At 43.5% G+C, this 11,038-nt stretch overlaps 1 protein-coding gene across 1 annotated transcript in view; it reads left to right on the top strand.

The window, feature by feature from the left end:
- Nucleotides 1-5,154: 5,154 nt before the first annotated feature.
- The window catches only part of LOC118785991 (melanopsin-A-like), a 37,764-nt gene continuing 31,880 nt past the window's right edge, over nucleotides 5,155-11,038 (top strand). The window contains exon 1 of the mRNA XM_036540986.1: nucleotides 5,155-5,393. Coding sequence (XP_036396879.1) covers nucleotides 5,253-5,393 — 141 coding nt within the window. The 5' untranslated portion in view covers nucleotides 5,155-5,252. The remainder of the gene's footprint in view (nucleotides 5,394-11,038) is intronic.

Here is an 11,038-nt window from a genome sequence, read left to right as displayed (position 1 = left end):
GTACATAGTTTAACTGTGCTGCCCTTGGAAAAAATGTCCTTACTGAAGACGATACCATGTGTGAGTACATCGATGGGAAATTTTAGTATAGCTCCCATCTTAAGGAATCTCCTGCCATGCTCCTTGAGGCGGGACTAGAATTTGGAGGTGGGACTAGTAACTGGAGGGCGGGGCCAGAACATGGGGGTGGGGCCTGAGACTGGAGTGTCAGTACGGCGGCTTCTTAGCTGGTTTTGTTGTTTTCGCTGTCCATGTGCTCATGTTTACTGTTTTCCCATGTGTTCCAGCCCTGCCCTGTTCTCCGCCCTGTCTCCGCCCACCTGTGCCTGATCACCTGCCTGCCTGCACACCTGCATCTCATCCCCTCATCTGACTCGCCCTATATATTCCCTGTTTGTTAAGTGCTCTTTGCTAGTTCGTCTCAGTCCTCCTGTTTCGCTACCAGCCGTTCTGTGTTCTGTTTTGCCTGCCCGTTTTTGCGACCCTGCTTGTTCCTCTCGGCCTCGATTTTTTGTATCTGTTTTCTGGTTGTTGTTCGCCGTGTTTTCCCTGATTTTTGACTTCGCCTGTTCTGACCTCGTTTTTGGATACCGTTTTGGATATAATAAACTCGCCTTGTTCATTGTGCCTTCCTGTCTGTGCCTGAGTCCCTGCCTGAGCCCCTTGACATGGACGCAGTAGGGAGCATGCGGGAGAAATACAGAATTCCTGAAACGGCAGAAAAACATGGGTCAGTGAAGTTTATTTGTCACCACATTATGATAAAGTTCTCGTTGGCTGCCAGGCCAGTGCAGAGGTCGAGCCTGGAAGAGAGACACCTGGAAGTCACCCACGTGGAACCTACACAGAAGTCTGGAGGGTTGAGGCCCAGATGGAAATTTAAGCTCAGTTTCTCCATCTTTCCTTCAGTCCGATGCACTCTAGCTTGATAAACGCTTAAAATGCTAAATAATATCTTGGGCGCACTGTGAAAGAAAAAACATTCTATCTGTAAATATTGGTTGGATGCTTTTGAAAAAAGTGAAAAAATGTTTGAATAACAATTAGAGGCAAGTTTTTACTTTTTTGTTTCAACGCAAGCCAAGTTTTTTTGGTATGTTTGTGCCAGTCTTTGTTGGTGATGAAAAAGGTAAGAATTGCATTCAGTTCATCAAAGTTAAGAACAAATGCTGATTGAACTCAGCCCTTGATATGGTGATAAAATGAACAAGTTGGCAACAAGCACTGTGCTCTCAGCAGAGAACACCTGCAATGCAGGACCAGGTCTCCATCAGGCCTCCAGCTGACCCCTTCACATGGGAGGACCTATCTGTAGGATGAAATCTTTTGCATTTTTGTACCACTTATTTTAAATACTCTGTGGAACTGAATGTGTGTTGTTGTTATTATTTGCACACCTGTAGCCTTACCACTCTAAATGAGTCTGGAGAAGGGCCCCTCCGCAAGAAACATAAATGAGATGTGCATATATCTGGCTTAGACAACTTGCTCAGTGGTCTGGGCCAAGGACCACAAGGTATTACCACCGTCTTAGCACTGGTGGTTGTGAGATACCTGTAGTATCCCTGACATTCACTGGTGCTACCATGGCCAAAACAGAGCACACACAGGTTATTGTGATTTTCCAGAGAGAATAAAATTATTGCCTAACCCCTGGGAAAGGTGGTCAAGAGACTCCTGGAAAACAGTGGACATGTTAATAGTGGGATAGCATGAAAAAGGCATCATTTTAAGCCTATGGCCAGATTAGAGTAGAGACAGAGAGAGAGAGATGTGAAGAGTGGGGGCAGCAATGTAGTGTAGTGGTTAAGGAGCAGGACTCATAACTGAAAGGTTGCCAGTTTGATTCCCCACTGAGGTACTGCTGCTGTACCCTTGGGCAAGGTGACACAATTGCGTCAGTAAATATCCAGCCGTATAAAGGATACCATTGTAAAAAAAAAACTGTAACTGATGTAAGGTGCTCTGGATAAGAGCGTCTGCTATATGAGAATGATAAAATGTAATGTAATGAGAGGGAAGGAAGGTCGTGGTTGGAATGGGATGACCAGGCAAGTATGGTGCAGTATGCTTTGGGACAATGTGAAATTAGGTAGCCTTAGCAGAGATAAGCTATTGTAGCATGCAGAGGGAGGTTAGCATAAGGGTCAGGGCCATGAAGGTGATCTGCGACTGTCCTGCCCCTTTCAGAGCAGGAATGGGCTAAAAGCAAAGGACAGTCCCACACCAGGACTTTTATACAGCTGTGGAGCATCCTCTTCCTCAGCACCCGATGCGACTATTCACTAGGCCTTCGATATTGAGAGGTTTCCAGACTCGACTTAAAAATTGACACTGTGCCCAATTCCTTAGCATAATTAGGAAGGCTGTTCCGTAATAGGGGAGCCCTGAGAGAAGATGCTGTACTGCCAAATTCTTTTTCTATTTTTGGAAGCACCAGTAAGCCAGCCTGTTGGTGAAGAAGGTAATCTAGGGGAGTTGGCCCTGCAGGTAAGCAGGTGCAAGCCCATGTAAAGCCTCATGTTAGGAGCAGTAGTTTGAAATCAATCCAATATCAACCCAGTAACCAGGGAAGAGATGTTAAAACCGGAGTATTATGATCAATTTTGTTCTTGTCAGGAGTCTTGCGGAAGCATTTTGAACAAGATGCAAAGGATTCAAAGGATTCGAAGGATTCAAAGGAAGATGCAAAGGATTCACTGTGGCTTTGGAAAATCCTGATAGAAGGTCATCATAGTAGTGCAATCAGTACATTGCTACTGAAAATACAAGCATGTTATATGATGCAATACCCCATTCATTTAAAGGAACTGTCATATTTTCTAGCATTTGTGGCATTGGGGAGCAATTTTAGGTTTTATTCATAAAAAGTGAACTTTTGACCTCCGAATTTCATGGCACGCTTTCTGGTGCTAATTGCCACAGTCTGAAGGATGTTTTTTGCCAAATCTGGTGCTTATTTGGCCAATAAGTGACCAGACTATTCCTGACGATCCCCTAAAACCCAAATAAGCTCCTGAAACCCGTCTAAGGGGACTTTAAAGGTCTGACACCTTGAACTGAATTATGAAAGTGTGAAACAGCCAAACCTTGCCATGCTGAAATATTTTCTGAAAGATACAGCCTTACCCAAAACATCTAAGTGCTCATCATGAAATATTCAATATTTTATCATGTTTGTAAAAATATAAAACATATTACAGAATATTACCAGTTGCGCTCTAGATAGTAGCACTCAGTTGTACTCTGTCTATACTCTAATATTGTCAGTTGTGCTTTAATCTAGATAGCAACAGACTTGCAAAATTGGGATGCATTTTGACATTAAACAATTAGTGTGTAGATGATTACAGTGCACTGCTTTGCCCAATGGAATGGCAATGTGATTACGAGGTTATTACAACGTGATGACAACGTTCAAGCAGCTTCACACAAACACAGACAGTGGCTGCTTTGATCTGAATGTGTCCATTATCTATCCCAATTCATGTAACATATTCAGAGGCTAGTTTCTCTTTTTTATTATTATTCTGCATAGTGAACCTACAGTGACATGGCCTCGGCTGATCTCCGCCCAGGGCTCTGTCAGCAGGTTGGGCAATCGGTCTTATGACATGGAAATGCCAAATAATGAAGAAACACAGATTAAGATGGTCAAAACGGGAGAAATTTAGAGCGCATTGTTTCTCATAACCCATCAGCTTACTGGAGAAAGGGCCTTGCAGCAAATAAAAAAATCTGTATTACATTCTTTTTCTGACCCCCCCCACCTCCCCACCCCTAAATTTTCTTCCTGCTGAACAAAGCCTTCCTCTGTGCTGATAAACCTGCTGCTCTCTCAGCGTCCCATATTCCACTGCTTCCTACCACGTGCTGCATGGTTACCCAAGACACCCTGGCCTGCTCTCCAGCCTTTGCCCCAATGGCCCATATAGGACTAACGTACTGTACCTTTGTTTGTTATTGTTTAATAAGAGGATTGCGCTGCTGCGTTTTTAAATGCTCGGACTGTTGCTCGTTATTGGGAGTTACTCTGCTGTGGACCCTGCCCCGCTTGCGTTCAAGAACTTGATATTGGGGCAGATGTAAACTCATGTATTAATGTGTTTGAAAGGCATGATTAAAAACAGTTTTTAACACTTTTACAGATGTTCAAATTCACACTGTATTTTGTTTAAAATATAAATAATGTGTATATATTAGTAAAAAAAAAAAAACTTATTCTGGAAATGATCCATCCTTCGCAGGGTGTATCTGTCATGGTGAGATGCATTTAGGGCTGATCTTTCTCGTAATACCCCCCCCCCCCCCCCACACACACACACACACACACACACACACACACACACAATGACTCAATGGGCAACATCTGCAGACTGCGCGGAAGGACAATACACACACATACGTGCTCCTCTTTGTGTTTGTGTCGTTACCTGACTGCTCCCTGAGTGTGATTCCTATATGTGAGCTTCCATCTGTTATTCACAGCTGAAGATGAAAAGGTAGAGGAAGGAAGGCTAGAGAGAGAGAGAGAGAGAGAGAGAGAGAGAGAGAGAGAGAGAGAGAGAGAGGAGAAGAAAATAGAAGTAAGCCAGGCAGGATTGCAGAGAAAGGGGGAGAGAGAGTAGACTAAGGAAGGAGAGAGAGGATGAGAGACAAAAAGAGAAAGAGGAAGTGAGTTTAAAAGGGAGGGAGAGAGGCACAGAGAATGAGGGAGAGATGCTTGAGAAACAGACAGAGAGAGAGAGAGAAGCAGAAGAAAGTGCCACACTGAACTCCCACTTGCAAGGATATACATATGTCTGAATGCACACACCAGTGGAATGAGTGAATTAGAGCTTTGCAGCTGGTCTGTGAGCGTGCTGTATGTGGCTGTTTGACCAAGGTGCCCTGCAGCTGTGACTTTCTCTCTCACATACACAGACACACACACAATCACACAGACACACACCCACCCACACCACACACACGAGGGCACACAGCACACACACACATTCACACACGCACGCACGCACACATGCATGCCGAGAGCAGATAAGTTTTCATCACTGACCAGCAGAGGAGTTTCGGCATTCCCTCTTCTCCTGCTATCTTTTTTTTCTCTCTCTCCAACTGCGAAAATAAAAAATAAAAAAAATAAAAAAAAATCACAAGTGGTGCTTTGGGAGTCTCATTGAGGAAGAGACCGTTTTATTTATTTTCCCCCCACTTCTTATTTTGTTTTGTTTTATTTCTTCGCCCGTTGTGGGAGGATGGACGCCCTGCGGTCATTGAGAAGCGAGTCCTCCTGGGACCCTAACCGCACCGCTGGGATTTCGGAGACGCTGGCCCCCTTGAACGAGAGCGCCGTCAACGCCTACAAGCTCGTGGACCGCCCCCCGTTCGCCACCACGGTGAGTGCCAACCAAGTGTCTGTGATTGTCTCTCGCACCGTGTCCCGGTGTAGCTGTGTCCCGGTGCAGCGTTAGGCAGAAAGCAACACTGACACCAGCGCTCCTTTGCAGTGCTTACCGGCAAGTTGTTGAACTTTATTATCTCGACAGTACGTGAAGTTTGAGTCCGTGTAGCTAACCGGCACCGGGAGCTGCTGTCACCCGCGGAGCTCTGCATGGTGCCCCCACTTTCATAGGTGTTCGCTGGGTATGAATGAATCTTCCCGCGTTTGTGAATGACGGCGTGTTTCAAGCGGCGGAGGTTCTAGCTATTGAAAAGATCCACAGCTAAGTCAAGTTTGCCTGGGGCTTGTCTTTTTTTTGGAGGGAGATTGGCATCGGTAGGTTGGTGAGGTTATATCTATCTTTATAATAAATAAATATTATCACACCTTCGGACACTGCAAATCAAGTTCCGTTATGTTACACAGTCTGTCTGTTGTTTTGCTACAAACACCTCCTTTTTTCAGGGCAAAAATATTCGGGGCTAAGCAGAGATAAAAATGTTTAATCTCGGTTATTTAGATCGAATATTTTTGTTGTGGTGAACAGAAAAGCATCTCACGTTTTCCCTGTTTTAAAATACGGGGCCAACAGTTCCTTATCTATTCAGTACAAACTGTAAACATTCACAATCATCTTGACGACGGTTAGGCTATCGTTCTTATTGAAATTGTTCATGACTTTTTGCGTTGCCAATGCTCTGACTGAATGCACTCTCTTTACTGAAAGTTCTCGTGGAATGCGGCAACTTGTTTTTCTTGCGCACGTCTTCGTGCACGTCGAGGCCAACTGTCAGACGCGTTGACTGTAACAATTGCGGCCACTCATGCTGGCGATTTCCAAATCAGATACAGGTGTAGATGTAGAGAGTAACCCATAAAATGGGGTTTAAACCAAACGGCCTCAAGTGAAATTATACCATGCAAACTACGTGTGAACATATGACCTGGATTGTTGAAATGTAAAATGACAAGAAAGAAATAAGGCAGTACTGCCTCTAAATTGCAGTGTACCGTTTCTGTTTACATTAAATAAAGAATGACAACAATGGAAGATTGTGCCAAGCATGTTAATAAAGGAGGGGACAAAAGAGGCTATGTCAATCAGTCAGAATTTGTGAATGAAAGTGCCTTTTTTTCCGAACAACGGCACACGTCACGATTGGGGGGTTTCTCACGGTTCCCTTTTTAAGAAGATGGACGCGGATGCCTAGCGGCAATCACCCACTTTGTTGAAGGTATATACCTCTACCTTCAAGAGGCTGACAGGTGTGCTCTGTGCTTGTGCCCAAATAACAAGGCGCACACAACACGAGCAAAAGCGATTCAGAAAAAAAAAAACTACATGAATGCAACGATTTAGCTCTCCCTGGTTAACTTCATCTACTTCATACCAAACGATGCGGTGTTAGAAGACACGTAGTTGTGTGATACCGATGACTAAGAGAGACGCGCACTCTGATTAACGCGCTTGATATTTTCAGTTGTCACTAGTTCATTTACATTATTTCTTACAGTCCATATGCAAATGTGATCTGGGTGAACATGCCAGCCTTTGTTAAGCACAATTCTTAATTATGGATGACAAGATATCAATTATATCAATTGAAAAAAGAATAAATCATTTGTCATCGTGGCAGCTTCCCAGATTGCATTTTTATTAGGCTAAAGTCATAGTTCCCATCTTCATGATAAATTAACAGATGTTAAAACATTTTATATACAAAATAGACAGCTATAATGGAATATGAGTCCTTTCGGACAAATGTATCAGTTATAGAATTTCTCGTTGTATTTACGCAAGTGTGCAGATGAATAGCCTATACAAAATGTATCCCTTACTGATACGTGTACATTGTCGAATACGCTGCATAAAAGCACCAATGATTTAAGCATGAGAAATACGTTACGCGTCTTCCTTTCCTGCACGTTTTAATACTTCACCCTGCACAGTATTTCATGTTTCAGCATGTAGCTCTCACAGAATTTCATACTGTAACATTTATCATTCGGCATCTCTTTGGCACTGGCATCGGCTGGGCAGAATGCCAGAGGCAGCATCTTCGGAAAACCCATTATCTGAGCGATTAAGAGCTGTTTGCCTCGAGCGGCATCTTCCGACCCACATAAGCAGAGACGGCTTTGAACCGGGAGCAAATCGCCCAAAACCAACGCGCCCGCTGGAGGAGGGCAGGAGACAGTACGTAAATTAGTTCTGACAAGATTATTCTGATGAGCAACCTCCTCAGCTGAAGTCAATTGAATGTTAGTTATTGTCGCTTGGCCTGTGCTCGCGCTTTTGCAGCTCCCACACACATGCCCGCACGCGCGCATACACACGCACGCACACACACCCACACATTCGTTACCGTAGTCCTACAGACAGCATCACACAGGCTGTGGTACTTCTTTAAATCAGTCGTCCCACAAGTTGTAAAACTGTCCACTGGGATGCGTATGCAACGTAGCTAATGAATCACTCACGTTCACACACACACACACACGCACACACACACACACACACGCACACGCTGATGGGTCATAATACTGTCCTGATTATTATTTTTCTCCTGCCTCACCATAACCGATTTTCTTAGCAATTTAGTAATTGACCTACGAGTGACTGGAAAAGTGTCTGACTGAAATGTACTCAATCCCCCCAACGGCATCGTTATGAACGTTACACCTCACAGAAACGAGATTCCAGTTTTCCCCTTCCTCAGAGCTCACATATGCTTTTTATTTCCTGGAAAGGGCTGCAGGAGTTCACTAACACAGGACATAATTAAAACACCTTTCAGAATGTCTCTGCCGGAAAAACAAAACAAAAACAACAAAAACACCATGCAAGGAGCTGATTAAGCATCTACATACTTTGCACTGGCAATCCATGAAAAATGCTTTTAAATGAAGAATGGAAAATGCTTTTTAAATGAAAAATGCGTCTAAAATGCTTTTAAACAAAATCCAACATGTAAAGATTCGATTTGTGTCACAGCATAACTATACAACTATAAAGCATATTTGGTTGGTATACATTGCAGCCACTGTCAATCAGTACATGTGATTGCGTCCATACAAAATTATACTGTACGTTATACATGCTCTTCATCAATTTTTACAAAGAGTGGGACAATGATTGATACAATTTGCTAAATATATGCTTTATGAGATGTTAATGGCATATTCCTTCAATTTTAAAGTACATATTACAGTAGCTATTGAAGTAAATGTTATTTTCAAAAAGGGAGGAATGTTGAAGCTCCTACACACAGCCACATGCTTCTTAAAGGGCCTGTGGCATTTCATTCATGAAGAAGGGAGTGAGATTTGAATCTGACTGCATATGCTGTGTGCAAAGCACACTCTAATGGGGGATTCATGCTGGAGCCCCTGCAGAATTAATAATTTCTGAAAAAGGTATTAAGCTACATTATTCCTTCATTTAAAAGCGAGCCCTTGAACTCAATCCTCTTACTCCTAATGGCAAAAGGATGAACTCATGGTCTGGGGTGTTGTTGATTAAAGTCAACCAGCAGGTGGCGTTGTTTTTCTGAAGACAGCATATCAGGTATCCAGTGCAAGGTGTTGGTGATTTTCCTGCAAGCCCCTCAAAACATTATTTGAAAGGACTGATTGGTTGATTCATTGGTTAACGGATTCATTGACAGTCCTTTGATCTTGGCTGTGTGTCCTGGCGAGTGCCCAGAGAAAGAGCGATAGGAGTGCTGTCCTTTACCCACTGACATGGCCTAGTAACACTTGCTGCCATACTCTTGGACATGTGTGGCTGCATTAAAATCTTGATATCACATTTGATATCATACTGTGGTCTGCTAAATACACAGGCCAATGAATCCAACCTGAATGATCATCAATCCTGGCTGAAATTTCAGATACTTGTTAATGAGATACAGCACAGTTGTTTTATGGGGTGTATTCAGATTTATGGACAGTTAACAAACCACCCCATCGCCACCTCTGTTCAGTGGTCTGTCCCAGAGACCACTATGTCCACATTGGACTCCCGCAAAACCCATAAGAGGAGAAGATCCGCTGGGCAGAGAGACAGATACGAATGGCCTGCGTTTCCAAGGTGACCAGGTTTTATATGAACGCACAGTGAAGCAGTATTTCCTGGTCCCTTTAATTCCCTGCTGGTAATTTGAAGGAGGATCCTGTGAACTCATATGCTTGCGGAATGTCCTGTGTGTTTTAGCACAGCGGTCAGAGTTGTTGAGCACAGGTGCTCAAAAGCCAATTGTGATACCTGTTTCCTCCTGTTAACATGAACCTGATCTCCGATACCTGAGACAGAAACACATCCTGACTCAATGTTTTCAAATACGACCCAGATACATGCGTACAGCTCTTTCCGTTAGAATGTCCATGCAAATTTAACCGAGTGTAGAATTGTTAATCCTGTCATGGTAGCAACTGTAGAAATTCATATGTCTGTAATGGTGTAGCATACTGTAGTTTCAAGGATAGGATACTTTCGGTTAAGAGTAATGACTTTTCCCCTTTGTAATCACCAATCAAATTTAGCCCCCCAAAAAGTAGCCGATGTTATTCACCTCTCTCAATAAAGACAGACAGTTTATCACAGAATCAGGGGAAAAGTTCTCACTTGATTCAGATGAAAAATGTTCAGACATCATACATCCATCACATTGTAAGAGCTTTAAAATGAATGGCCAACAATTCAAATGTTTATTTTTGAATTATTTTTTCCTTTACATTTCCCAATGGGAGGGGTCTTTGGGTCATCCCATGTATATGTATATACAGTATGTCGGTATTTGTATAGACTTGCAGCTTATAGATTCGAATACCTCATGGGACAGAGTTAGAGTATTATGCTTTAGCTCAATTTCTCTAGTGTAAATCCAGCTCTACCAATGGCTTGCAAATTCCACAGCTGTGGGTGACGGGATTCTCCTGAGCATAGAAGCAGAGTAATTTAATAGGAGTGAAGCAGAGGCCGCGCTCGCGGGACACTGCCTCAGTGACTCTGGTTAAACGCCTGCCCCTGTGTAAAGCAGAGAGCTCGGTGTGACTCCTCAGATGAAGGAGGAAGTAAGCGGGGTGGATAATCTGTAGGAACACGGTGGTCCCATTTCCCTGTCCCTTCATTGCGTCTTGCGTGTGTCTGTGCAGTGCAGTGCACATGGTGACCTCTTCTTGCCGTTTGGATTTGATTACCGCGGCCCCCGTTCTGAAAAGTGACTCCGCGGGAACGATTGCACTGTACAGTGAAGCCAATGTCAGCAGTGTCAGGAGTCATTTCAAGATAATTGCTTTTAATGTGATGTACGGTTGCAGCAAACCACCGAGCAACATTAAAGATTCAACATTTAAGCAAGATCCCTCTCTGTGCATGTGAAAGAAATGTTACCTATGAGAAAACCAGCTCAGGAAACAGGATACACAGCGTAGCAGTCCTGTCATGCTTTTATAGAAGTGCTGAGGAGAGAAAAGCCTCATGGGAAGGCATTTCCCAAACCTGGGGGACACCCACGAGGAGCAGAGACTTTGGATCATGGGAACCATAGATGGAGAAATTTTGAATTATATAGGTTGGTCTGTAAATGCAATAAGTTC

Source organism: Megalops cyprinoides, chromosome 1, assembly GCF_013368585.1.
Source record: "Megalops cyprinoides isolate fMegCyp1 chromosome 1, fMegCyp1.pri, whole genome shotgun sequence".
NCBI classification, from domain to species: domain Eukaryota; kingdom Metazoa; phylum Chordata; class Actinopteri; order Elopiformes; family Megalopidae; genus Megalops; species Megalops cyprinoides.
This window is presented reverse-complemented; position numbering and strand designations above follow the sequence as displayed.